The 26,623-nt window shown below is 44.8% G+C and overlaps 1 protein-coding gene across 2 annotated transcripts in view; it reads right to left on the bottom strand.

Moving 5' to 3' along the window:
* Positions 1-6,825: 6,825 nt before the first annotated feature.
* Positions 6,826-26,623, bottom strand: part of LOC112229456 (potassium voltage-gated channel subfamily KQT member 4) — a 102,636-nt gene continuing 82,838 nt past the window's right edge. The window contains exons 5-14 of one of the 2 annotated variants that reach the window (XM_024395294.2): positions 22,960-23,085; positions 22,473-22,583; positions 22,270-22,365; positions 21,850-21,938; positions 20,849-20,974; positions 17,221-17,450; positions 16,962-17,061; positions 11,834-11,965; positions 11,552-11,696; positions 6,826-7,377 (exon numbers count right to left, since the gene is read on the bottom strand). In XM_024395294.2, coding sequence (XP_024251062.2) covers positions 7,174-7,377; positions 11,552-11,696; positions 11,834-11,965; positions 16,962-17,061; positions 17,221-17,450; positions 20,849-20,974; positions 21,850-21,938; positions 22,270-22,365; positions 22,473-22,583; positions 22,960-23,085 — 1,359 coding nt within the window. In that variant the 3' untranslated portion in view covers positions 6,826-7,173. The remainder of the gene's footprint in view (positions 7,378-11,551; positions 11,697-11,833; positions 11,966-16,961; positions 17,062-17,220; positions 17,451-20,848; positions 20,975-21,849; positions 21,939-22,269; positions 22,366-22,472; positions 22,584-22,959; positions 23,086-26,623) is intronic. The other variant, XM_024395295.2, reaches the window with a different exon arrangement.

Here is a 26,623-nt window from a genome sequence, read left to right as displayed (position 1 = left end):
TACAGTCGGTGTCCATATTTCAGTTACAATTCAATTTAACCCATATAAACTTAAATGAGGAATATTATGTTTATTCATGTAAACAGTGAAACTCGTGAGCGGAATAAGGTGCATGTAAACAGTTTATCCCGAATTAGACCTTAAGCGTGATACAGTATGAGGTACTATCCAGAATACTGTGCGCATGTAAACGTGGTCAGTGAGAGAGCGTGAGAGAAACAGAGAGACATAGAGAGAAAAGCATTGGGAAACAGAGTGAGGGAGACAGAGAGAAATGGAGAGCGAGAGAGCGTTCCATTGACAAGCCTTACGTTGTGGTTTGCCACGTTGTGGTTTGCCACAGCTGAAGTCACAATGCCTTTAGCATTCCAACTCCCTGCATTCCGCAGCAATTACATCATCGCACATGCACCCTTTCCTGCCACCCTATCCCCAATAGGTAACAAGCAGGAATCAGGAAATGACCTCAAATCAACCAGACTATGAAAACAATATGAGAATAACACTTGTAGCTAAACTACTATGTATTGTAGCTCTTCACTATAACTAGAGACAGTCTGGTCTGGGCTCAAAGTGCAAAAACATCCATTTGTGTCATTACCTTCAGGTTATTATATGTCTTCCAAGAATGTGGGGGTATGGTTAATAGGACGGACAAAGTGATGAAGAGACCTTAAACAGAACTGAATCAGGTGAGAGCTGGGCTGGACTGAGAAGATATGCTGCTTTATCGTTTGACTGGATTAACCATGTCAATACCACTATAAAACTTTTGTTAATTAAAAAATAATTTATCACCACCCTGTAATTTAGTGTACTGGTATAATTTGGCAGGCAAGTGTACTATTTTTCATATAATTACCTGTACTATATACAGACGTGGGACTGATTTAGACCTGGGACAACAGGTGTGTGCAATTAATTATCAGGTAGAACAGAAAATCAACAGGCTCCGGCCCTCGCGGGTAAAAGTCGACTACCCTTGATATAGGGAATAGGGTGCCATTTGGTAGTCAGACATTCTGTATCTGGATAGAGTTCCTGTGGAGCGAATTATGGACTTATCTACATTACAGGCTGCACGCTGAAGTTAAACACGACGTCCACTATAACAGTGTTTCCCAACTCCGGTCCTCCAGTACCCTCAACAGTACACGTTTTTGTTGTGGCCCCAGACAAGCACACCTGATTCAACTTGTCAACTAATCACATCAAAACCTTGATTAGTTGAATCAGGTGAGTTTGTCCCTGTGCTACAACATAAATGTGTACTGGAGGACAGAGGTTGGGGAAACGCTGCACTGGCCAAATGATAAATGAACATCCTGCCATTCATGTGATAAATCCAGGGAAAGGAAGTATCTGTAGACCTCTGGAGTCTTTGAATTGGTCCCTACTGTACATTGGGTATTTCATAAAGCTACGACGTTAATGTTAAGTGGTTGGTAATAACATAGTTTCTAATCTTTCCAGAGTGGACTGAGTCAACAAAGTTTGATTTGATCCAAAAAGGGTACGAGGATCGTTGATCATCATCATTAGGCTAAAGCAGGCAGGAGAAAGAAGACTGCGTTACTCAAATGAGAGACAGCATAACATTCAATTAAATCATTATTGAAAAAAGTAATAAATTAGTCAATTGAATTATTCAACAAGTAGTGAGCATTTTATGGTTTCACTTTTAAAAACCAAATCAGGTGTGCATTAGAAAATAAAAACACTGAATATCGTTATTATTCCAACAGGTATCTTCATCAAATCATTGAAATTGCATGGAAGACATTTTGTTAATACTAGTTTATTGCTTTGACTTTGTACTAGTTCTCGTTATAAAAATAGATCCCATACATTATAGGGATTAAAAGAAGTGAGGGAGGATGGATGGAATGTTGGAATGGCAGCAAGTCAGAGGGCCCATCTCAAAAGACACCCTATTCCCTATATAGTGTAGTACTTTAGACCAAGGGCCCTTCAGGCTTCTCATCAACAGCAGTGCGCTAGATAGGGAATATGGTGCCATTTTGGGACGCAGACAGAGGAAGTGATGTGATGGAATCTTGAAAGGGACAGTAAGACAACATGCAGAAGATTAGATCATGCTCAGCCTTCGTGTTGATTAGAAAATCAGAGCTGTGCTTATCTCAGTTCCTATAGAAGCTAATGTGTATCAAGGGAAGGCAGGGTGACGTGCTGGGTCAGTACTGTCACTGTGGGATGCTAAAGGTCATGCCTCCAGTCCCAGCTTAAAATGTGACAGAATTTGAATAGAGGAGCAATGATTCAGTTTTAAAACTATACACTTGCAATTGATACATTCATTCCAATCAGTTGTTTCTGTAATCAGTCTTGGGGAAAAAAATGTAAGGGCTTGTTCAAGCTGTTGACTCAGTGTATGTCGTTGCACAGTAAGGGACTGAGATTGCAATGAAAATATACATTTTCTGTGATTTCCTTCTCAAAGTTGTGTGTTATGTAAGGTGTATCATTCTGTACTGTGCTGTAGCCACTCAACACCATTGAAAGTAGATCATGTCTCATCACTGCAACTCCCCAACGGGCTCGGGAGAGGCGAAGGTGGAATCATGTGTCCTCCGAAACATGATCCGCCTAACCGCGCTCCTTAACACCCACCATCTTAATTCTGAAACCAGCCACACCAATGTGTCAGAGGAAACTGTTCAACTGGCGACTGGGGTCAGCCCGCAGGCACCCAGCCCACCACAAGGAGTCTCTAGAGCGCGATGAGCCAAGTAAAGCCCCACCAGCCAAACTCTCCCCTCACCCGGACGACGCTGGGCCAATTGTGCGCCGTCCTATGGGACTCCCGACCAAGGCCGGTTGTGGCACAGCACGGGAATGAACCCGGGTCTGTAGTAACGCCTCTAGTACTGTGATGCAGTCTCTTAGACCACTGCGCCACTCGGGAGGCCCAGATCAAGATATTTAACTCTAAAAAGACTATAGCATGTAAAGCGACACATCATTCTAATATGGATAAGTGTGTGCTGTCTACCACTGAATGAACAATTAACTGATTGGACATAATTTGGCATGGCTTCTATTTAAGGACAATAACAAAAAGCTATTTACCATCCAACAATACATACGTAATGAAATGATGCCAAATTGAATCTCTAGGCCCTACTGAATGTGGTCTTGCCATTGTCTAACTCAGAACAGTCACTTGTCGTCGATTTGACAAAAGCAGCAACAAAAACACCAGATGTCCCAAGCGTAAAATGCTTCAGAATCTCCAGACGCTTTGAATGGTAGGTACATTTATGCACCTGAATCAACTAACTGTTGGCTTGATTGAACCTAATTAATTTGTCCAAGCCTTTCATGGTGCCAGAGACTTGCTTGTACTGGCTGAAAACAGAGAACTGTGATTCTGAGAAAAAGAAAATGTCCTCCATTGTTAGGGCCGGATGCAATTATGGCTAACAACAGTTAAATCAATCGTTGAGCTCTGGGACTGTGTGTGTGTGAAGTATGGGAGTGTCTGAGAACAGTCATGCATCGTCAATTTGACTTGACAAAAATGCTACATTTATTAAACTTTATAACAATATCAAAAAACAAAATGGGAGGACACATTCATAACGGACTCAAATCTAACATTCACTTTAAACAATAAAACCCCCCACAAAAATACAATCATAGAAATGGTCCATGTAATTTTAGCTGTCAGAGGAGACGCGGTGGAGTGTATGAACAAACAGAAAGGACGACTTACAAGTACTCTGATTACAGTTATTACAGGAGTCTCTTCAGGTGCCATAGTGTCCACTACAGTGGGTACAAGAATATAACTTTGGGGTGAGTGTTCTCCAGTTCTGTCCATTAGGAAATCTTTACATAACATTACCTCTATGAGCAAACCATTGTTTAGGGTCTGTCAGCGAACCATAAACAACCATACACCATATGGCTAAAGTGGACTCTCTCTTGTCGATAATGCAAGGAGGACGTCTGCATTGAATCCTGCCACGGTTAGATGCAGTAAAGAAGTACTTATAAAGCTATTGGCTAAGACACATGCATAGATAGGAGAGGCTACAGTACCAGAGATCATGCTTCTGACATGGATGAATGCCTCCCAGGCATTATCTTATCAGCCACCACCTGACTGTACCATTCACACGATTGGCTACATCACACCAACAGTACTCAGTCTGTTCACTTGACGTGCATCATGAGAAGGTGCGTGTGTTGGGCGAATCAACGAGACAAGATTTCTCTATCGACAATGAGAGAAAGTAAGGCTCTGGTCCAACATCCACACTAGCACACTGCTTTGAAGCTATTATGGTTGGTGCATGCACTTTAAGTAGTATGCTAGTGTTGATGTTGGAAAGCAGCCAAAGAATGTGTGATAGTTGGTTGGTTTGGAAAACATCTCATCATAGACATGAGCTGATTGGCTGGCCTAAACCAGCTGACATGAAACACAGGAGTGAGATACTACGTGACAAAGACGGGTGAGAACGGAGGAGTACTGATACAGAGAGAAGGGACATCACCCTCCATAGTCTGACTTGGGGTCAGTGTTTTCTTACCCTTTGGTCTGGTCTGAGGAACACGCATGTCTGAGGGGTGGGCGGCCAGACAGAGGTTTTTAAAGAGATCAACAGGTAGAAAACATACAATAACCCCTTTAACCTGTAAAATCTCTTCCGAAATCCCATGAAACAATGCTAGAGAGAGAGATTCCCCATTCCAAAACTGATTTGGAAAACAGAGCCTGCCTCCTTCCAGTATTTCTCTCACTATTATGCAATATCATATTGGCTGTTTCAAGGAGTCACTTTCTCTTTCTTTTCTTTTTTTTTTTTTGCAAAGAGGGCTTTTTGTATAGAGAATCATGAGTCGGGAGACTATCGGAGTGGCATGGATGTACTTCAAAGAGGGATGGAACAAGTGTCACAAAACGAGGCCTAGGTTCTTCTCTTGTTGTAACCTAGTCCCTCTCTTTTCAGGACAGCATACTGTTGAATTGTAAAACGAGTATCATGAAACAACCTGGACTGGAGGGCAAGGACAGAGAGCTGATGTTTTGGTGAAATGGCTGTGGTTTTCATCTTTCTATTCATGACGAGTCGTCCATTTTTGGGCCATTTTTCCAGTCTGGGTATCCCCACAGTGGAGTAGATGGGGACATGACGTCTTTGCAGTGCCTCAAAGAGAGTTGAGTTGAGCTGTGGAAGGTGTGGTGAGGATGAGAGGAGGAGGGGACAGAACAGGGCGCACACAGTACATTCATCAGAAGCTTAGAGACAGTCCGTCTCCTATAGCGACAGATTAGAGAACTAATCAAACAAATCAAAGCTATTCTGACTGTTGGAGAGCTGCAGCAGTTCATTGGTTCATCTGGAAATCTATTGATTACAAATTAGGAAACCAGAAGAGGAAAAAAAACTGAGCAGATAACAGAACACCAAACCGTGTAAAAAATGTACAAAACCCAAACTTGGGTTGATATTTAGGAAAAGGCATAGATAGATACAGTATATATGATGTGGTTGGTGAGTGAAACTGGTCAGTTAGTAGTGTTAGGTGGTCAAGTAGTAGTGTTGTTCTCTCTCTTCTTCGGGCCAGGACTCTGCTCAGATGTTACCCTCTGGTGGCCAGTGTATGCATATTCAGTAGGGACTCCACTGGTTCACTTAAGGCTGGGTTAGGGTTGGATAGGGCTATGGCCAGATGAAGATGAAGGGAGAGGATTAAGGGAGGAGGGTGTGGAGGGAGGGTGTGAGTGAAGGGCTTCATGTGAGGAGTAGTTAGGGTTGATGGGTGCTGGTTTGTAACAGAGAAAGGATAGTATGATGAAGACTACACTAGTGGGGGCTCTAAAACAGAGGAGATGATTTAAAATACACCACATAGCCAAAGGTATGTGGTCACCCTCTCGTCAAACATCTCATTCCAAAATCATGGGCATTAATATGGAGTTGGTCCCCCCTTTGCTGCTATAACAGCCTCCACCCTTCTGGGAAGGATTTCCACTATATGATGGAACATTGCTGCAGGGACTTGCGTTCATTCAGCCACAAGAGCATTAGTGAGGTCGGGCACTGATGTTGGGCGATTAGGCTTGGCTCGCAGTCGGCATTCCAATTCATCCCAAAAGGTGTTCGAGGGGGTTGAAGTCAGGGCTCTGTGCAGGCCAGTCAAGTTCTTCCACACCGATCTCGACAAACCATTTCTGTATGGACCTCGCTTTGTGCACGGGGGCATTGTCATGCTGAAACAGGAAAGGGCCTTTTTTTGGCAAATTGTTGCCACAAAGTTGAAAGCACAGAATCCTCTAGAATGTCATTGTATGCTGTAGCGTTAAGATGCCCCTTCACTGGAACTAAGGGGCCTAACCTGAACCATGAAAAACAGCCCCAGGTCATTATTAGCAGCTGCTCGGCCACGGAAACCCATTTCATTAAGCTCCCGACGAACAGTCCTTGTGCTGGTAATGCTTCCAGAGGCAGTTTGGAACTTGGTAGTGAGTGTTGCAACCGAGGAAAGACGATTTTTACATGCTACACGCTTTAGCACTTGGCAGTCCTGTTCTGTGGGCTTGTGTGGCCTACCACCTCAGGGCTGAGCCGTTGTTGCTCCTAGACGTTTCCACTTCACTATAACAGCACTTACAGTTGACCAGGGCAGCTCTAGCATGGCAGAAATATGACAAACTGACTTGGTGGCATCCTATGATGGTGCCACGTTGAATGTCACTGAGCTCTTCAGTACAGGTCATTCTACTGCCAATGTTTGTCTATGGAGATTACATGGCTTTGTGCTCGATTTTATACACCTGTCAGCAATGGGTGTGGCTGAAATAGCCGAATCCACTCATTTGAAGGGTTGACCACATTCTTTTGGCCATGTAGTGTATGTGGAGGGAGAAATTATTAAAGATGAGGATCAGTCAATGGTAAAAAGGGTGGGTCCTAAGGTGTGGACTGTGAATTCCTAAAGGAGTCAGACCTCCAAAGTTAGGAATCAAATTGGTTTGGTGATTAGTGGGAAAAGCTATGGGCATAGTGGGTTGCTCCAGGGGTGCTGCTACAGTCCAGTATTGTGACATGACATCTCAGGGCGATTGTGGTGAGGGTCTAGCGGTGGACCCAGTTCATTCCCAGACTCAGCCCCAGCCTCAGTCAGTGAGTACAATACCAGTCACTTTATGTTGCTGGACTCTGAGTGGGAGATGTTGAGTGTGTTGGCGGAGGGGAAAAGGTCACGATGGTCTGTGGGGCTGTGGTAGTCCGACATCAGGTCTGGTTCTAACAGAGAGGACAAGGTGAAGTTGGAGGAGCCTTTCTTCAGACACTGTGTGTAGAAGTTAAGAAGGAGGTCCAGCTTGTTCTCTATCGACTGCACCTGTACAGAGATTAACACACACTGATTATTTTGTGCACTAAAATCTATTTATGACATTATTAATGAGCAATGATTATGATAGTCTTTTTTACTGGGTATTTCATTATAAATTGCAAAGTTAAATGGCAGTTAGTCGTACTACTAACCCAATAATTATCATTAGACAAATACAAGCATAAATTGAGAAATCATGCACTCACCCCTATATTATACTGAACAAAAATATAAACGCAACATGCAACAATTTCAAAGATTTTGCTGAGTTACAGCTCATATAAGGAAATCGGTCAATTAAATAAATAATTGAGGTCCTGATCTATGGATTTCACATGACTGGACAGGGGCGTAGCCATGGGTGGGCCTGGGACGGCACCTACTTGTGAGCCAGGCCAAGCCAATCAGAATGCGTTTTTCCCCACAAAAGGGCTTTATTACAAACAGAAATACTCCTCAGCACCCCCCCGACGATCCTGTAAGTGAAAAAGTCGGATGTGGAGGTCCTGGGCTGCGTGGTCTGCGGTTGTGAGGCCGGTTGGACGTCCTGCTAAATTCTTTAAAACGACGTTGGAGGTGGCTTATGGTCGAGAAATGAACATTCAATTCTCTAGCAACAGCTCTGGTGGACATTCCTGTAGTCAACATGCTAATTGCATGCTCTCAAAACTTGAGACATCTGTGGCATTGTGTTGTGTGACAAAACTGGACATTTTAGAGTGGCCTTTTATTGTCCCCAGCACACCTGTGTAATGATCATGCTGTTTAATCAGCTTCTTTCTATGCCACACCTTTCAGGTGGATTGAATATCTTGACAAATGATAAAATGTCACTTATTTTCTACAAAATGATTCTGCAACCGTATCTTACGGCAAAAAAAGAGCTTCTGGATATCAGGACAGTGATCACTCATCTCGGATTAGACAAAGAGCTTCTAGATATCAGGACAGTGATCACTCATCTCGGATTAGACAAAGATTTTTTCTTCAACATACAAGACGCACAAGACCTTCTCCAAACACCCGGCAGGGCCGACATCCCCGTTATTTGCAAGAGGAAGCGACGCAGGTACAGAGGACAAAGAGCTGGATGCCTGGTCAGGACCCGAAAAAGGCGAGTGAGCAAGCTGCCGTTACCGTCAATACTACTCTCCAACGTGCAATCATTGGACAATGAACAAGACGAGGTACGATCACGAATATCCTACCAACGGGACATCAAAAACTGTAATATCCTATGTTTCACGGAATCGTGGTTGTATGACGATATGGATATTCAGCAAGCGGGATACACGCTGCACTGGCAAGATAGAACAGCACACTCCAGTAAGACAAGGGGGGGAGGTCTGTGCATATTTGTAAACAGCTGGTGCACGAAATCTAAGGGATTCTCTAGATTTTGCTCGCCTGAAGTAGAGTATAGTGATAAATTGCAGGCCACACTACTTGCCTAGAGAGCTTTCAGCTATACTTTTCGTGGCTGTTTATTTACCACCACAGACATGTGCTGGCACTAAGAAGGAAATAAGCAAACAGGAAACCACTCACCCAGAGGCGGTGCTCCTAGTGGCCGGAGACTTTAATCAGGGAAACGTAAATCAGTTCTACCCAATTAACATCAACATGTTAAATGTGCAGCCAGAGGGAAAACAATTCTAGATCACCTTTACCCCACACACAGAGACACATACAATGCTCTCCCTCGCCCTCCATTTGGTAAATCCGACCACGACTCGATCATCCTGATTCCTGCTTACAAGCAAAAATTAAAGCAGGAAGCACCAGTGACTCGGTCTATAAAAAAAGTGGTCAGATGAAGCAGAGGCTAAACTACAGGACTGTTTTGCTATCACAGACTGGAACATGTTCTGGGATTCTTCCGATGGCATTGAGGAGTACACCACATCAGTCACTGGCTTTATCAATAAGTGCATCGAGGACGTCATCCCCACAGTGACATACCCCAACCAGAAGCCATGGATTACAAGCAACATTCACACTGAGCTAAAGGGTAGAGCTGCCTCTTTCAAGGTGCGGGACTCTAACCCGGAAGCTTACAAGAAATCCTGCTATGCCCTGCGACGAACCACAAACAGGCAAAGTGTCAATACAGGGCTAAGATCGAATCATACTAGACCGGCTCCGATGCTCGTCTTATGTGGCAGGGCTTGCAAACTATTACAGACTACAAAGGGAAGCACAGCCGCGAGCTGCCCAGTGACACGAGCCTACCAGACGAGCTAAATCACTTCTATGCTCGCTTCGAGGCAAGCAACACTGAGGCATGCATGAGAGCATCAGCTGTTCCGGATGACTATGTGATCATGCTCTCCGTAGCCAACGTGAGTAAGACCTTTAAACAGGTCAACATACAAGGCTGCGGGGCCAGACGGATTACCAGGACATGCGCTCCGGGCATGTGCTGACCAACTGGCAGGTGTCTTCACTGTCATTTTTAACATGTCCCTGACTGCGTCTGTAATACCAACATGTTTCAAGCAGACCACCATAGTCCCTGTGCCCCAAGAACACAAAGGTAACCTGCCTAAATGACTATAGACCCGTAGCACTCACGTCCGTAGCCATGAAGTGCTTTGAAAGGTTGGTAATGGCTCACATCAACACCATTATCCCAGAAACCCTAGACCCACTCCAATTTGCATACCGCCCAAACAGATCCACAGATGATGCAATCTCTATTGCACTCCACACTGCCCTTTCCCACCTGGACAAAATTAACACTTATGTGAAAATGCTATTCATTGACTACAGCTCAGCATTCAACACCATAGTACGCTCAAAGCTCATCACTAAGCTCAGGATCCTGGGACTAAACACCTCCCTCTGCAACTGGATATTGGACTTCCTGATGGGCCACCCCCAGGTGGTGGGGGTAGGTAGCAACACATCTGCCACGCTGATCCTCAACACTGGAGCTCCCCAGGGGTGCATGCTCAGTCCACACCTGTACTCCCTGTTCACCCACGACTGCATGGCCAGGCATGCAACACCATCATTAAGTTTGCAGACGACACAACAGTGGTAGGCCTGATCACCGACAAAGACGAGATAGCCTATAGGGAGGAAGTCAGAGACCTGGCCAGGTGGTGACAGAATAACAACCTATTCCTCAACGTAACCAAGACTAAGGAGATTATTGTGGACTACAGGAAAAGGAGGACTGAGCATGCCCCCATTCTCATCGACAGGGCTGTAGTTGAGCAGGTTGAGAGCTTCAAGTTCCTTGGTGTCCACATCAACAACAAACTAGAATAGTCCAAACACACCAAGACAGTCGTGAAGAGGGCACGATAAAGCCTATTCCCCCTCAGGAAACTAAAAAGATTTGGCATGGGTCCTGAGATCCTCAAAAGGTTCTACAGCTGCAACATGGAGAGCATCCTGACTGGTTGCATCACTGCCTGGTACGGCAATTGCTCGGCCTCTGACCGCAAGGCACTACAGAGGGTAGTGCGAACGGCCCAGTACATCACTGGGGCTAAGCTGCCTACCATCCAGGACCTCTGCACCAGGCGGTGTCAGAGGAAGGCCCTAAAAATTGTCAAAGACCCCAGCCACCCCAGTCATAGACTGTTCTCTCTACTACCGCATGGCAAGCGGTACCGGAGTGCCAAGTCTAGGACAAAAAGGCTTCTCAACAGTTTTTACCCCCAAGCCATAAGACTCCTGAACAGGTAGTCAAATGGCTACCCGGACTATGTGCATTGTCCCCCCCCCCCACCTGTCTTTTTACTGTTGTTTTATTTCTTTACCTACCTATTGTTCACCTGATACCTTTTTTGCACTATTGGTTAGAACCTGTAAGTAAGCATTTCACTGTAAGGTCTACTAACACCTGTTGTATTCAGAGCACGTGACAATTAAACTTTGATTTGATTTGGAATGCTCTTGAACAGGGATGTAAACAAATGTGAGGCAAAAGAATTTGAGTGAAATAACTTTTTGTGCATATGGAACATTTCGGGAATCTTTTATTTCAGCTCATGAAACATGGGACCAGCACTTTAAATGTTGCGTTTGTATTTTTGTTCAGTGTACATGGAATATTAGCCTAATCAGGGGAGCCACGCATTGATGATCAGGGTTTTTCCTGTCTCAAAGTGGTGGCCGTGGCCGTGCGTTAACATGACGATCAACCTACTGTACTGGAGCTCTGTACCTGTTTCTCCACCTTGATGACACGTCCCATCATACTGAGCTCGTCCATAAGGTCTAGTTCTGGAGGGGTCTTCTCTCCCTTCTCACTCCTCACCTTCTTATTTTCTGGCTGGTAGGACGATCCACGACCCACTATCTGATCCACTCTGGGGAGGACCAGGACAACACACAACAGTCATTATCAAAATGGTTCATTTAGTGGTGTTATGGTTACTACTGATGATAGAGTGTGTGTGGAACGAATCCACTGTGTCTCCAACTGTTGTAGGTTGTGTGTGTGTACCTGGATTGTAGACTCTTGATCCTCCCCAGCATGTCCAGGTGTCCAGCAGAGTACTGCTCTATGACGTCCTTCACGTCGTATGGACGCAGAGTCTCCTTAAATTTCCGCTTGGCCACCAGGAACTTCAGAATCCTACACACACACAAGTAGAGATCTACTAGAATGTGTTGCCTGTGGGTGCCTCACACTGCAGAATAAAACCAGTGAATACTGCGAAAGTGTTAAACCATGAAACAAGTCATGCACGTCATCAATGCCACTACGTAGGTGTGATTAAGTGGGATTTGCAGTCAAAGTGACCTTATCAATATTATTCACAAATGGCCTCATTAAAGGAAACCACTGGAGGACTGCAGGGATTCCCCTTTGTTGTGGACTTTGACAACGGCATTGGTTCTGTATTACCAATGACATATGTAGAGCCATGTATAGAACACTGACTGTATACAGTGCCTTCGGAAAGTATTCAGACCCCTTCACTTTCTTCACATTTTGTTACGTTACAGCCTTATCCTAAAATTGATCAAATATATATTTTTCTTATCTACACACAATACCTCAATGATAAAGCAAAAACAATTTTTTAGAAATGTTTGCTAATTTATTTTAAAAAATACAAGACTGAAATATCATATTTACGTAAGTATTCAGACCTTTGGCAGCAGTTAACAGCATCGAGTCTTCTTGGGCATGACGCTAAAAGCTTGGAATATTTGTATTTGGGGAGTTTCTCCCATTCTTCTCTGCAGATCCTCTCAAGCTCAGTCAGGTTGGATGGGGAGCATTGCTGCATAGCTATTTTCAGGTCTCTCCAGAGATGTTCGATTGGGTCTGGGCTCTGGCTGGGCCACTCAAGGAAATTCAGAGACTTGTCCCGAAGCCACTCCTGTGTTGTCTTGGCTGTGTGCTTAGGGTCGTTGTCCTGTTGGAAGGTGAACCTTCACCCCAGTCTGAGGTCTTGAGCACTCTGGAGCAGATTTTCATCAAGGATCCCTCTGTACTTTGCTCCGTTCATCTTTGCCTCGATCCTGAGTAGTCCCTGCCGCTGGAAACAATCCCCACAGCATGATGCGGCTACAACCATGCTTCACCGTAGGGATGGTGCCAGGTTTCCTCCAGACGTGGCACCTGGCATTCAGACCAAAGAGTTCAATCTTGGTTTCATCAGACCAGAGAATCTTGTTTCTCATGGCCTGAGAGTCTTTAGGTGCCTTTTGGCAAACTCCAAGCGGGCTGTCATGTGCCTTTTACATCCGTCAGGCCACTCTACCATAAAAGGCCTGATTGATGGAGTGCTGCAGAGATGGTTGTCCTTATGGAAGGTTCTCCCATCTCCACAGAGGAACTCTGGAACGCTGTAAGAGTGACCATCGCGTTCTTGGCCACCTCCCTGGCCATGGCCCTTCTCCCCTGATTGCTCAGTCTAGCCAGTCTTGGTGGTTCCAAACTTCTTCCATTTAAGAATGATGGGGACCTTCAATGCTTCAGAAATGTTTTGGTTCTTTTCCCCAGATCTGAGCCTCAACACAATCCTGTCTCGGAGCTCTACGGACAATTCCTTTGACCTAATGGCTTGGTTTTTGCTCTGATGTGCACTGTCAACTGTGGGACCTTATATCGACAGGTGTGTGCCTTTCCAAATCATGTTCGAATCAATTGAATTGACCACAGTGGGACTCCAATCAAGTTGTAGAAACATCTCAAGGATGATCAATGGAAACAGGATGCACCTGAGCTCAATTTTGCGTCTCATAGCAAAGGGTCTGATTACTTATGGAAATAAGATTTCTGTTTTTTTATTTTTAATACATTTGCAAAAATGTCTAAAAACCTGTTTTCACTTTGTCATTATGGGGTATTATATGCAGATTGCTGAGGATTTTAAAACAAATGTAATCCATTTTAGAAATAAGGCTGTAACCTAATACAATTTGGAAAAAGTCAAGGGGTCTGAATACGTTCCCAAGGCACTGTGCATATCTTTAATAGACACCCTTATTCCGGTGCACTGTGTAAGGAGAGAGGGACACACTCAGTTTTCTGCACACCCTGGCCCTCTGCTTAGTCAGCATCTCTCTCACACACACATGAGGTGGACCCCTGTGTGTGTCTCGTCTACCTCCTCTCAGCGAGACAGCTCTGTGTGTGTGTGTGTGTGTGTGTGTGTGTGTGTGTGTGTGTGTGTGTGTGTGTGTGTGTGTGTGTGTGTATAGAGTGTTGAACATATACTGGGCAGAGTTCTGGCTGCTTGTCACACTATAGGAGAGTAGTCAGACACCCGAACACTGGGGTGCTGGATCGGCAGAATGCAGGAAACACCAAATGTTAGCGTAGCCAAACATACGCACTTAACCTGTCAAACAAAGCCGTGATGGATTGCTCCATGAGTCGGAGTTGGCACAGAGGGGAGGGAGGGCGAGGCAGGTGGGGAGGGGGGCTGTTTTATGAGGAAACACTATCTCTCACACACAGATGGGCTAAGACCTCTTTAATATCAGTGTGTTCTGTCAGGGGGAGGACACACACATTACATTTGTAGTGGTGGTGGTTTGGTGAAACAGACACACACAATCACAGCAGGGATATGGAACACAATGTAACGTGGAAACGTGTTAACCATTGTTGGCAACTGAACAACTGGCATGTGCAATGGCAGTTTAGTGCTATGTGCTGCAACGCTGTGCTGCAAAGCTAGTGTGTTGATGGCAAACAAACACTTTTCCTCTTTATCACCCTTTCCCTCTTCTTTCTTCTGCTCTGCAGGAGAGAGAGAAAGTAGAAAAAGAGGGGTGGTGGTCGACAGCTGGTACCACAGAAGCCGTCAGCGCACCCTTCCTCCTTCCTCTTCCTCACAGTGCGCTCTTGATGACTACAGAGTTTTTCGAAAATATTTTTGCAAGTTGTCTTTTTATTTTTTTTGCAGGTAGATGCATATTTTTTTCTGTTCGGGTGGGTCTCAGGTGTGGGTAAAATAAAGAGTAAGGAAAAGTAGAAAGGAATGAACAAGAAAAAGAAAAATATCATTTTATTTCCATCCTCTAAGGGGTTCTTCAAAGCGCTGAGTCTCTCTCTTCATCGAGTGGTATGATCGTCTTAATACATTGGCTGCCTGAAGTATTCCCACTGCAGCTACCTGGTATAGGGGCATAGCTGGGTGCACTAAATCATTAGCTACAGACTCAGGGGCTCTGGTAGGGAATCAGTACCAAAAAGTTATTGAGATCTGGACCAAACCTATTCAAGTCAGCATTCGGTCATTTTTGGTTTGGTTTTATGTGAATGACTCATGGCAACAGCAGTGAAGTGGGTTGTGATGGAGGATAGGTGCAGTGAATTGTGTTGTTTTATAGGGTCAGCCATAGTAAGTACAGCGCCATTGGAGCAAATGAGGTTTAAGTGCCTTGCTCAAGGGCACATAGACAGATTTTTCACCTTGTTGGCTCAAGAGTCTTCTTCGGGTGTTCAAACCAGCGACATTTCAGTTACTAGGCCAATGCTCAAACCGCTAGGCTACCTGCTGTCTTTAACACCAAAATAGGAACTCCTGCTTACATGAGCTCAATCAACAGCTTCTAACTTTAAAAGCAGAGGAATGGAACTATCACTTCTTTAAAACCCTTAACACGGAGGATCAAACAATAGGCAAATGGTTGACTTTACAAACTCTGGATAAAACAGTTTCAAAAATATAAAATGTTCACAACTGTGCAGAAATACAGAAGTTGACTACTAGTGGCTTTAGCACAACTTGATTAGTTTGAGTAGAGTACTACAACAAGTATGCAGATCTCTCTCCTCCTCCTCTCTCACCATCCCTGCATATCCCAAACACCACACATTTACACAGGCAAGTAGGCAGGCTGATTAACTACATTAGCCTTCCTATAGTGAAGCCTCAGCAATACAGCCGATGTTAATATCTACCGGTTTCTTAAAAGACATCAATCTTAAGTGTGGAGTCTTACATACGATTCCAGTGTTTCTACAGTGATGTAGTGTCGACAAAGAATATTCACGTTTCAGTATGGTAGCTAATAGGGCCTACACTCAAATGAATCCAGACCCAATCCACTATCCCTTTCATATAAACACATGCACTCACATAACCCCTCATACTTATAGAACACTGTACACAGTGTACACATGGAAACACACACACAGTCTGATGCAACATGAAAGATGCTGTGTGTCTGTATGGCTGATCCTTGGGATCTGCCAGTAGTGGTTCAATACAACCCACTCACACCAACTACCCACAGACCAACATACCTGCCTCACTGACAGCTGTTTGCTGGCAATTGTAGTGTTTTTCTGCCTCCCTCAGTGGAATAAGTTTTGCATGTTCGTGCGTCCGTGTGTGTAGAGCGATGAAGGTATCCCTCCAGGATATTTACATGGTTAAGCACAGAGAAACCTCAAGGGGTCGTGTTTCCCCCCCCCCCCTGAACACATGGAGCCGTTAATTAGTGTATAGGTTTGCCAGCTAGGCATTTTTCTCGTTCCTTCACACCATTCTTTCTCCATTCCTTATATCGTGGACATAGAAATGTGGTCTTTGTACACGACTACACTACAGCATGCAGAACCTTACCTTTAAAACAATGTTATATGAAGACTTTGGTCAACAAATTCTTATGATAATTTCCATCAAAGTAAGACGAGACAAAATAACTGTATAATAGACTAGTATAGTGATGTCATGTTTGTCTATTTTTGGGGGCCAGGGAGTGATCGCTAAAACACACAGTGTATCATTAACATGGAGCTCTGCAATAGACTCTCCATGATCACGGCTCTGTCAGCTGCCCTCCAGGCCCTGACTGACTGACTGAGACAAGGTCAGAGCCAAGCAGCTGGCCTGCGGCAGGAAGGATCAGTTACCACACTAAAGAGGACATTTCCCTACAGTCAGCTGAAACTGCATATGGCCAGAGTCCACTGGAAAAGCCAACCATTCATCTTACTCCATCCACCATAACATGAAGTACTGTAGGCCCAAATATAATACTCGGGCCTATTGCGACAATAGGACCAGAAGAGGCAGGTGACCTGGTTCCATCATGATGTGGACCAGTAGGTACCCTGTGGGTACAGGTAGGGGTGCTGTGAGAGGGGTTGTAGGACTCACCTAACAGCCCGTATCAAGGTCTTCACTGCTGGGATCACCTCCTCCATGGCAACATCACAATATGGTTTGTCTTCAACACTGTCCTCCCCTACTCCTTCCACTGGAGACAGGACAGCAACAATATAGTTAAGGGTGAGAGGGAGGGAGTGAGTGAGTACAATAACATACGTGAGAAAGACAGTATGTGAGTATGTACTGTTTAAGTGTATGTAAATGTAGAATGTGTGTTTGTGTGAGTGAGTCAAGTCCCAGTTCTCACCGTCTGCAGGAGGTCTGGGTTTGAGTCGTAGGGAGGTGCGGAACCGCGTGCGGTCGTTGAAGCTCCAGCTCTTCTGCACCTTTCCGGGGCTGGTGGCTTCTGGGACATTGTCCGTGCTGGGCGACTGGCGGACACTCGTCCCGGGAGGCAGCGGGGACGCCTTGTTCCGGCTCGCCTGGGACGAACGGGAGTTGTTCAGACGCATCCTGTCCCGGAATCCCATTTTGCTGCTGCTGAAACAACGAAGGTAATTAACTTGTGTCCACGTGTTTATCTGCCACTTAGGACAACCTTAGAGTTCTGTTGTGTGATTTTCCTCATTGACTATAGGTTCATAGTGTCCAGTGGACGATCCAGTTGTTTTAGACACTGAGTTTAGCCAATCTGCAGAGAAGCAGTCCCAGGTAGTTAGCAGGTACAGACAGCAGTACACTAGATAGTGTGTAGCTACTGACTCCCATTAAAACAGTCACACACAACATACTCAATGACTAACAAAGCGCAGAGAGAACAGAGACAGACATTCAGACGGAGATGTCACACAGGCATGACTGACTGTCTGGCTGATTTACTGCCGGATTTATTGACTGACTGGCTGATTTACTGACTGGCTGACTGGGGGGAGTATAGGTATATATAGGGAATAGGGAGCAAATTGTGACGTACACTTGGTGACCACTTACATGTTACAAAGTCACAAAGCATTTCAAACATCACGCACCAGAGAACGATTAGAGACATGTTGTTTATGCTGATATAACCCTTGTTTGTGCGCTGGCCTGCCATTTAAATGTAATATTTAAGTAGCTGGAAAAGCATTAGGGTAAACGGCATTTCATACGCCGGAGCTGAAATGCTCAGGATGACTTAGAAGGGGAGGGTGGACAGAGTAAGATGTTGAATTACTGCCCTTTGCATTCCATTGGAAAGGAAATTAAAAAGGGATGTGCTAGGGTTAAAAACACAGCTAAACCCTCCAAAGACATGCACGGCATACTGAGCACAGGATTTGAAGAGAAACATTTTAGCAGACGAAAGGGAAAAATCTATCAGGGGAGGGAAATGTTTCTGCATGCAACAAGCATATGGTTGCATTGCATGCAGGATCATTTGAACCCTTTCTCCATAATTCACTACAGAGCAGAAGTGATCAAAGAATGCATGCATGAACAATGTGTGCAATTAACAAGTAACGGTCATGCAACACTATTAAGAAAACAGCATGTGTGACTTGCTAATTATTTGACCTTTTCATAAAATGTATATTTTTTATTTGTCAGAACCTTCTGTAAAAATTATGAAAAATCTGTAAAATCTGTAAGTGTGTGAGGAGGCCAATGCTGACATTAGATCCACATAAACCATGAAACAAATCCCTTTGTTTTCTAATAAAGAATGCATGGTTTATTGTGTCATCCAGTTCACTGAAAGAAAGTGGTTTACAACAGAGTTATCCTTTTAACAGAACACCCTGTCATTCTTCTCACACAGTAAAGGCCCAGGCAAAGATTAACACCAGAGCAGTGTTTCCTATTCTCAAAGATCAATTCCAAAATGGGACTATCAATTGTGCAATTTACAACCATTTTTATTCTGATGACCATCCCTAATGACAAGTGTCTTCACACTATGCTAAATGAAGAGACTAAAACCAACTCCTTATTGAAAGTGGGATATTTAGAGGGGACCAAATCCTTATTGAAAGTGGGATATTTCAAGGGGACCAAATCCTTATTGAAAGTGGGATATTTCAAGGGGACCAACTCCTTATTGAAAGTGGGATATGTCAAGGGGACCAACTCCTTATTGAAAGTGGGATATTTCGAGGGGACCAACTCCTTATTGAAAGTGGGATATTTCGAGGGGACCAAATCCTTATTGAAAGTGGGATATTTCAAGGGGACCAACTCCTTACTGAAAGTGGGATATGTCAAGGGGACCAACTCCTTATTGAAAGTGGGATATGTCAAGGGGACCAACTCCTTATTGAAAGTGGGATATGTCAAGGGGACCAACTCCTTATTGAAAGTGGGATATTTCGAGGGAACCAAATCCTTATTGAAAGTGGGATATTTCGAGGGGACCAACTCCTTATTGAAAGTGGGATATGTCAAGGGGACCAACTCCTTATTCGAAGGAGAAAATGTACAGAGACACACACACTGCACTGGGACAGAAGGCTGTGGGACCCTCAGGCAGAGTGGGAAGGGGGTAGTGTGAATGTGTGAGTAAGGAAGGATGGGAGGGGGGGCGTGCCCCGTGTACAGGCTTGTCACCGTGGATACCTCTGCTGCTTACGGCCAGCGTGAATCCAGAAGAGACCGCTTTTTAGAAACGAGTTGACTGAGGAAACACACAAGGCAGAAGGAGGGTGAAGAGAATAGGAGGAGAGGAAGAGTAGAGGAGGAAGGGAAGAGGAAGAGGGGAGAATAAGAAGAGGGGGTGGGGGCTAGAAGGGGAGAGGAGAGAGGAGGAAAGGAGAATTGGAAGATAGGAGAGAAAGAGGAGGAAAAGGGAGAGCAGAGGCAGGGTACGCAGGCAGTGAGATCATAAAGGTGAGGGGCTGAGGGAGGTGAGAGGGTGAAGTGGAGGGGTAGCCCAGTACTGCAACTCAACAGTCTTAAATGGCTTCCTTTCCTAGTCTCCTTTCACTTTGAAGGTTTGCAAATGTATTGACACACACCCATGGAGGAGGGAGGTGTTGAGTTGGGGGTGTACTGTAGGCAGCAGGAGAGTCTGCAGAGGAAGCAGTTCACCGGAGTATATCCATAATAAGACTGCAGCCCCCGTTCTAGAAGGTCGAAAATAATTAGCTCCACACCTAACCATTGTCTTCTTGATTTGGGAGACACACTGCCATCAATGTGTTATTAATGTATTTCAGTACATGCAACACTATTCAATCAACTGTATGACAAATACAGCATACATCTGGTTCATACTGAGGGGCTACAAGACCAAACATATACCTTGGAAAACATGGCATGTTATTGTATGTATCTGACATGCTGGGTTGTGTCCCATTGTTTTTCCCATTACCATGGAGGACCACTTCCTAGCTGGATTTGTCAGAGAGAGAATGCAGAGACACATATGTTCAGAAGAACAAACCTGCTAGGGACTTCTGCCTTCCTGAGAACAGGGTTGATGGAGGGATGACATGGAAAATAAGTGGATGACAGGAGAGAGAGAGAGCGGGACAAAAAGGAGAGAAAGAGGGGATGAATGGATGAGGGTGATGGAGTTGACATGAAGATGAATCAGACGAGGAAAGTGAATGAGAGGCAGACAGAGATGGAGCAAGCGGTGCTGTTAATTACACACAGGTTTAGAATCAGTATTTATGACAGGTGGTTAGATACACAACAGTACATCCACACAGGAACCACAGACCAGGGAACAGCCAGCACTTCTTTCTAAACCAGCTCGCTGCTATCAGGAGTAAAACCTGCGTGAAAGATTGGTGAAATCTTCTGTGTGTGAAATCTGGTGAAAGATTGTTTGATACAAATTAGTGCATGTGTCACGGTGATCTTTTCTTGCATGTGTATATGTCGGTGTGCATCTATATATTGGTCTGTCGTTTATCTGTGTGCATGTGTGTGTGTGTGTGTGTGGTGGTGCGTACCTGTCCCCTGACAGGTAGGGGGAGCTGTAGGGCCGTGGCCCGGACAGCAGGGTGTTGTGGGAGATGTGAAGGACATTCTTGGCGCTACGCCGTCGCTGAAGGTGACTGAACAGTAGTGTCAGTTCTCTGACCCCATGTGCACAAAAAAAACAAAGAAAGCAAGAAACAAAAAACAAAACAAAAAAAAACATAAAAAGGATGTCAAATTAAGGGTCAAAACATAAAAAAGGTGGGGATAATTCATATGTAATTTATCAAAATTAAGTATGACAAATATTGATGGCACCATCAACACACTTTGCTTGTCACTGGACACAGAGCTAAGAGGCAAAAAAAGGTATATGTAAGTCATAAAAGTCCCCCTCTTTTTAAACATAGTTTATGACTTTTATGACATTTAGTTAATGAGTCAAATTAATATGTAAATACTTAAATAAAATAAGAGAATACAATCTTAAGAAATAATAAAGATAAACAATGGTGTAGTCACATTTGAGGCCTGAAGAAACCTGTAATAACTTAAAAAGGGAGAATGAAAATGAATGAAAGTGCACCCCACTGTTTTAGACCAGGAAGATAGAATGCCCACGGTCACCACTGGTAAAAGCAACTCAATTGCTGGGATATTGATCATTGTTGTATATTTGTGTACGTTCATGTGTGTATGTTCATGTGTGTGTCATGTTAATTATATGTAGGTGCAAGTTACATTTAGTTTCTCTTCCTAGATCCTATAATTCATCTGTACAGCCTCTCCTCACCTCCCTTACAATGCTCTCTCAATGTTCAACCGGTTAGCAGTGTCAGCTGGCTTTCAAAACCACATTATTTTAGGATAGGTGAGACACGCTTGCTACTTCAAGTCACACCTAAGTCAAATCTACCTGTACAAACATTTTGTCCTTTTAATTTAATGTAGTGGGGATGGTTAAATTCATGGGTCGACCAGCACCAACACACAACAACGGCATTATTGGAGAGGAGAAGAAGGGAGTCCCTACCTGAAGGATGGAAGCATGCTGTCATAGAAGTACCAAGTGGCTGTCAGGTAGGAGTGCTGAGCATCAGTAGAGTACAGACGCCAAGCAGCCTGGAACACACACACACAGGAACACGTTAAGCCACTAAAGGAAAATGATCCAATCATACAGCAATTTGTTAGTGGGTTCAGTTTTATTATTTTATTTAACCTTAATTTAACAAGGCAAGTCAGTTAAGAACAAACTCTTATTTACAATGACAGCCTAGGAACAGTGGGTTAACTGCCTTGCTCAGGGGCCGAAAGACAAATATTTACCTTGTCAGCTCGGGGATTCGATCGCGCAACCTTCCGGTTACTGGTCCAACCTCTATGCTACCTGTCACCCCTTATGACCTAGTCTGTTGATTGAGTGGATGACACCTGAGCTATCTGTGGTCACCTGTATAAGGTTGGCAGCAGGAGTCCTCCTCTTCTCAAAGTGCTTCTGTCTGTGCTGCTCCTGCACCTTCAGAGCAAAGCCTGACCCCAGGATACCCTGAGAGAGGGTTCAGAAGGAGCGGATCAGAGGGAGGGCCAAAGGAATGAGCGCCGATTGGCTGGGAGGGGAACTGACAGTGATGTACACCAATGAGAGAGACTCACAGCAGGAAGGGCGAAGAAGGACACACCCAGGAGCGCAAAGCCGGCAGCTAGGAGTCGGCCCAACCAGGTGCGGGGTGTTTTGTCACCATAGCCGATGGTGGTGAGAGTAATCTGGAAGTAGAAACACACACACACACACACACACACACACACACACACACACACACACACACAGAAGTTGTCTTCCAGTGGTAAATACTATACAGAGCAGAACTAGTAAAACAGTATGGTACTAGAGAGACAGTCTATTGGTCAGTCTCATCCTAGATCTGGAGAAAGGGCAATTCATACCCAAGTCAGTGGGTGTGTGTGTCAAATCAAATGTTATTTGTCACATCCTTCGTAAACAACAGGTGTAGACTAACTGTGAAATGCGTATGGGTCCTTTTCCAACAATAGCATAATTGGTCAGGAGCCCAGAAGACGGCTGCTATCCAATACAATGCAATCTTTCCTGTGTGAGTGAGTGTTTGTGTGTGGTACTGACCGTTCCCCACCAGAGGGAGTCTGCGTAGGTGTTGAACTCTGTGTTGACATCCTTCTCTGCCAGGTAAACCAGGAAGGAGGCAAAGATCAGGACCAGGAAACCAATGTACCACGCTGTAATGAGCTCCTGAGACCGAGAAAGGAGGGGGGAGGGGCAGGTAGTCATCAAAAGATTATCAAAAACATAATCAATTAACATCAATCAATATATGCCAAATATTAAAGAGCAAACAATCACCACAATCACCTGACAACACAATCACCTGACAACACAATCACCATCACCTGACAACACAATCACCTGACTACACAAACACCTGACAACACAATCACCATCACCTGACAACACAATCACCTGACAACACAATCACCTGACAACACAATCACCTGACAACACAATCACCTGACAACACAATCACCTGACAACACAATCACCTGACAACACAATCACCTGACAACACAATCACCTGACAACACAATCACCTGACAACACAATCACCTGACAACACAATCACCATCACAACACAACACAATCACCATCACCTGACAACACAATCACCTGACAACACAATCACCTGACAACACAATCACCTGACAACACAATCACCTGACAACACAATCAACTGACAACACAATCACCTGACAACACAATCACCTGACAACACAATCACCTGACAACACAATCAACTGACAACACAATCACCTGACAACACAATCAACTGACAACACAATCACCTGACAACACAATCAACTGACAACACAATCACCATCACCTGACAACACAATCAACTGACAACACAATCACCATCACCTGACAACACAATCAACTGACAACACAATCACCTGACAACACAATCACCATCACCTGACAACAAACACCACCACCTGACAACATAATAATCTCCTGACAACACAATCCACACCATCACCTGACAACACAATCCCCACCAACACCTGACACCACAATCCCCACCATCACCTGTCAACACAATCAACACCACCTGTCAAAACTATAATCATCACCATCACCTGACAACACTATAATCATCACCACCCGACAACACAATCACCACCCGACAACACAATCACCTCCACCACCTGACAACACAATCACCTCCACCACCTGACAACACAATCACCTCCACCACCTGAGTACACAATCACCTCCACCACATGACAACACAATCACCTCCACCACCTGACAACACAATCACCTCCACCACCTGACAACACAATCACCTCCACCACCTGACAACACAATCACCTCCACCACCTGACAACACAATCACCTCCACCACCTGACAACACAATCACCTCCACCACCTGACAACACAATCACCTCCACCACCTCTCACCTCCATCTCCTGACAACACTATAATCAACACCACCTTCACCTGACAACACTATAATCAACACCATCACCTGAACAACACTATACTCATCGTCACCATCAACTGACAACACTACAATCACCATCACCTGACAACACTACAATTACCACCACCTGACAACACAATTACCACCACCTGACAACACTACCATCACCACCACCACCTGACAACACTAGAAATCACCACCACCATCACCTGACAAAACTATAATCATCACCATCACCTGACAACACTAATCATCACCACCATCACCTGACTACACAATCAACTGACAACACAATCACCTGACAACACAATCACCATCACCTGACAACAAACACCACCACCTGACAACATAATAATCCCCTGACAACACAATCCACACCATCACCTGACAACACAATCCCCACCAACACCTGACACCACAATCCCCACCATCACCTGTCAACACAATCAACACCACCTGTCAAAACTATAATCATCACCATCACCTGACAACACTATAATCATCACCACCCGACAACACAATCACCACCCGACAACACAATCACCTCCACCACCTGACAACACAATCACCTCCACCACCTGACAACACAATCACCTCCACCACCTGAGTACACAATCACCTCCACCACATGACAACACAATCACCTCCACCACCTGACAACACAATCACCTCCACCACCTGACAACACAATCACCTCCACCACCTGACAACACAATCACCTCCACCACCTGACAACACAATCACCTCCACCACCTGACAACACAATCACCTCCACCACCTGAGTACACAATCACCTCCATCTCCTGACAACACTATAATCAACACCACCTTCACCTGACAACACTATAATCAACACCATCACCTGACAACACTATACTCATCGTCACCATCAACTGACAACACTACAATCACCATCACCTGACAACACTACAATTACCACCACCTGACAACACAATTACCACCACCTGACAACACTACCATCACCACCACCACCTGACAACACTATAAATCACTACCATCAACTAACAACACTATAAATCACCACCACCACTTGACAACACAATCACCGTCACCTGACAACACTATAATCATCACCATCACCTGCCAACACTAGAAATCACCACCACCATCACCTGACAAAACTATAAACATCACCATCACCTGACAACACTAATCATCACCTGACTACACAATCACCACCTGAAACCACAATCACCACCTGACAACACAATCACCTCCACCACCTGACAACACAATCACCTCCACCACCTGACAACACAATCACCTCCATCACCTGACAACACTATAATCAACACCGCCATCACCTGACAACACTATAAATCACCACCACCACCATCTGACAACACCATAAACATCACCTGACAACACTATAATCATCACCAGACAACACTGTAAACCACCACCATCACCTGACAACACAATCTCCACCATCACCTGACAACACAATCCCCACCATCACCTGACAACACAATCCCCACCATCACCTGACAACACAATCCCCACCATCACCTGACAACACAATCCCCACCATCACCTGACAACACAATCCCCACCATCACCTGACAACACAATCCCCACCATCACCTGACAACACAATCCCCACCATCACCTGACAACACAATCCCCACCATCACCTAACGTTTATAATCATCACCACCTGACAACACTATAATCATCATCACCTGACAACATAATCACCACCACCACCTGAAAACACAATCACCACCACCACCACTTGGCAACACAATCACCACCACCACTTGGCAACACAATCACCACCACCACTTGGCAACACAATCACCACCACCACTTGGCAACACAATCACCACTACCACTTGGCAACACAATCACCACCACCACTTGGCAACACAATTAACCTCCACCACCTGACAACACTACAATCATCACCACCATCATCTGACAACACTACAATCATTACCACCATCACCTGACAACACTATAAACCACCACCTGATAACACAATCAACAGAATCACCACTACCACCTGACAACACAATCACGACCATCACCTGACAACAAAATCACCACCATCACCTGACAGCACTATAATCACCACCATCACCTGATAACACTATAATCATCACCATCACCTGACAACACTATAATCACCACCATCACCTGACAACACAATCCCCACCACAATCACCTGACAACGCAATCCCCACCACAATCACCTGACAACGCAATCCCCACGACCTATAGCTGACAACGCAATCACCTCAAACACCTGACAACGCAATCACCT

Source organism: Oncorhynchus tshawytscha, linkage group LG31, assembly GCF_018296145.1.
Source record: "Oncorhynchus tshawytscha isolate Ot180627B linkage group LG31, Otsh_v2.0, whole genome shotgun sequence".
In the NCBI taxonomy this organism is placed as follows: domain Eukaryota; kingdom Metazoa; phylum Chordata; class Actinopteri; order Salmoniformes; family Salmonidae; genus Oncorhynchus; species Oncorhynchus tshawytscha.
Note: the sequence above shows the minus strand (reverse complement) of the source record. Positions and strands in the feature narration are given on the sequence as shown.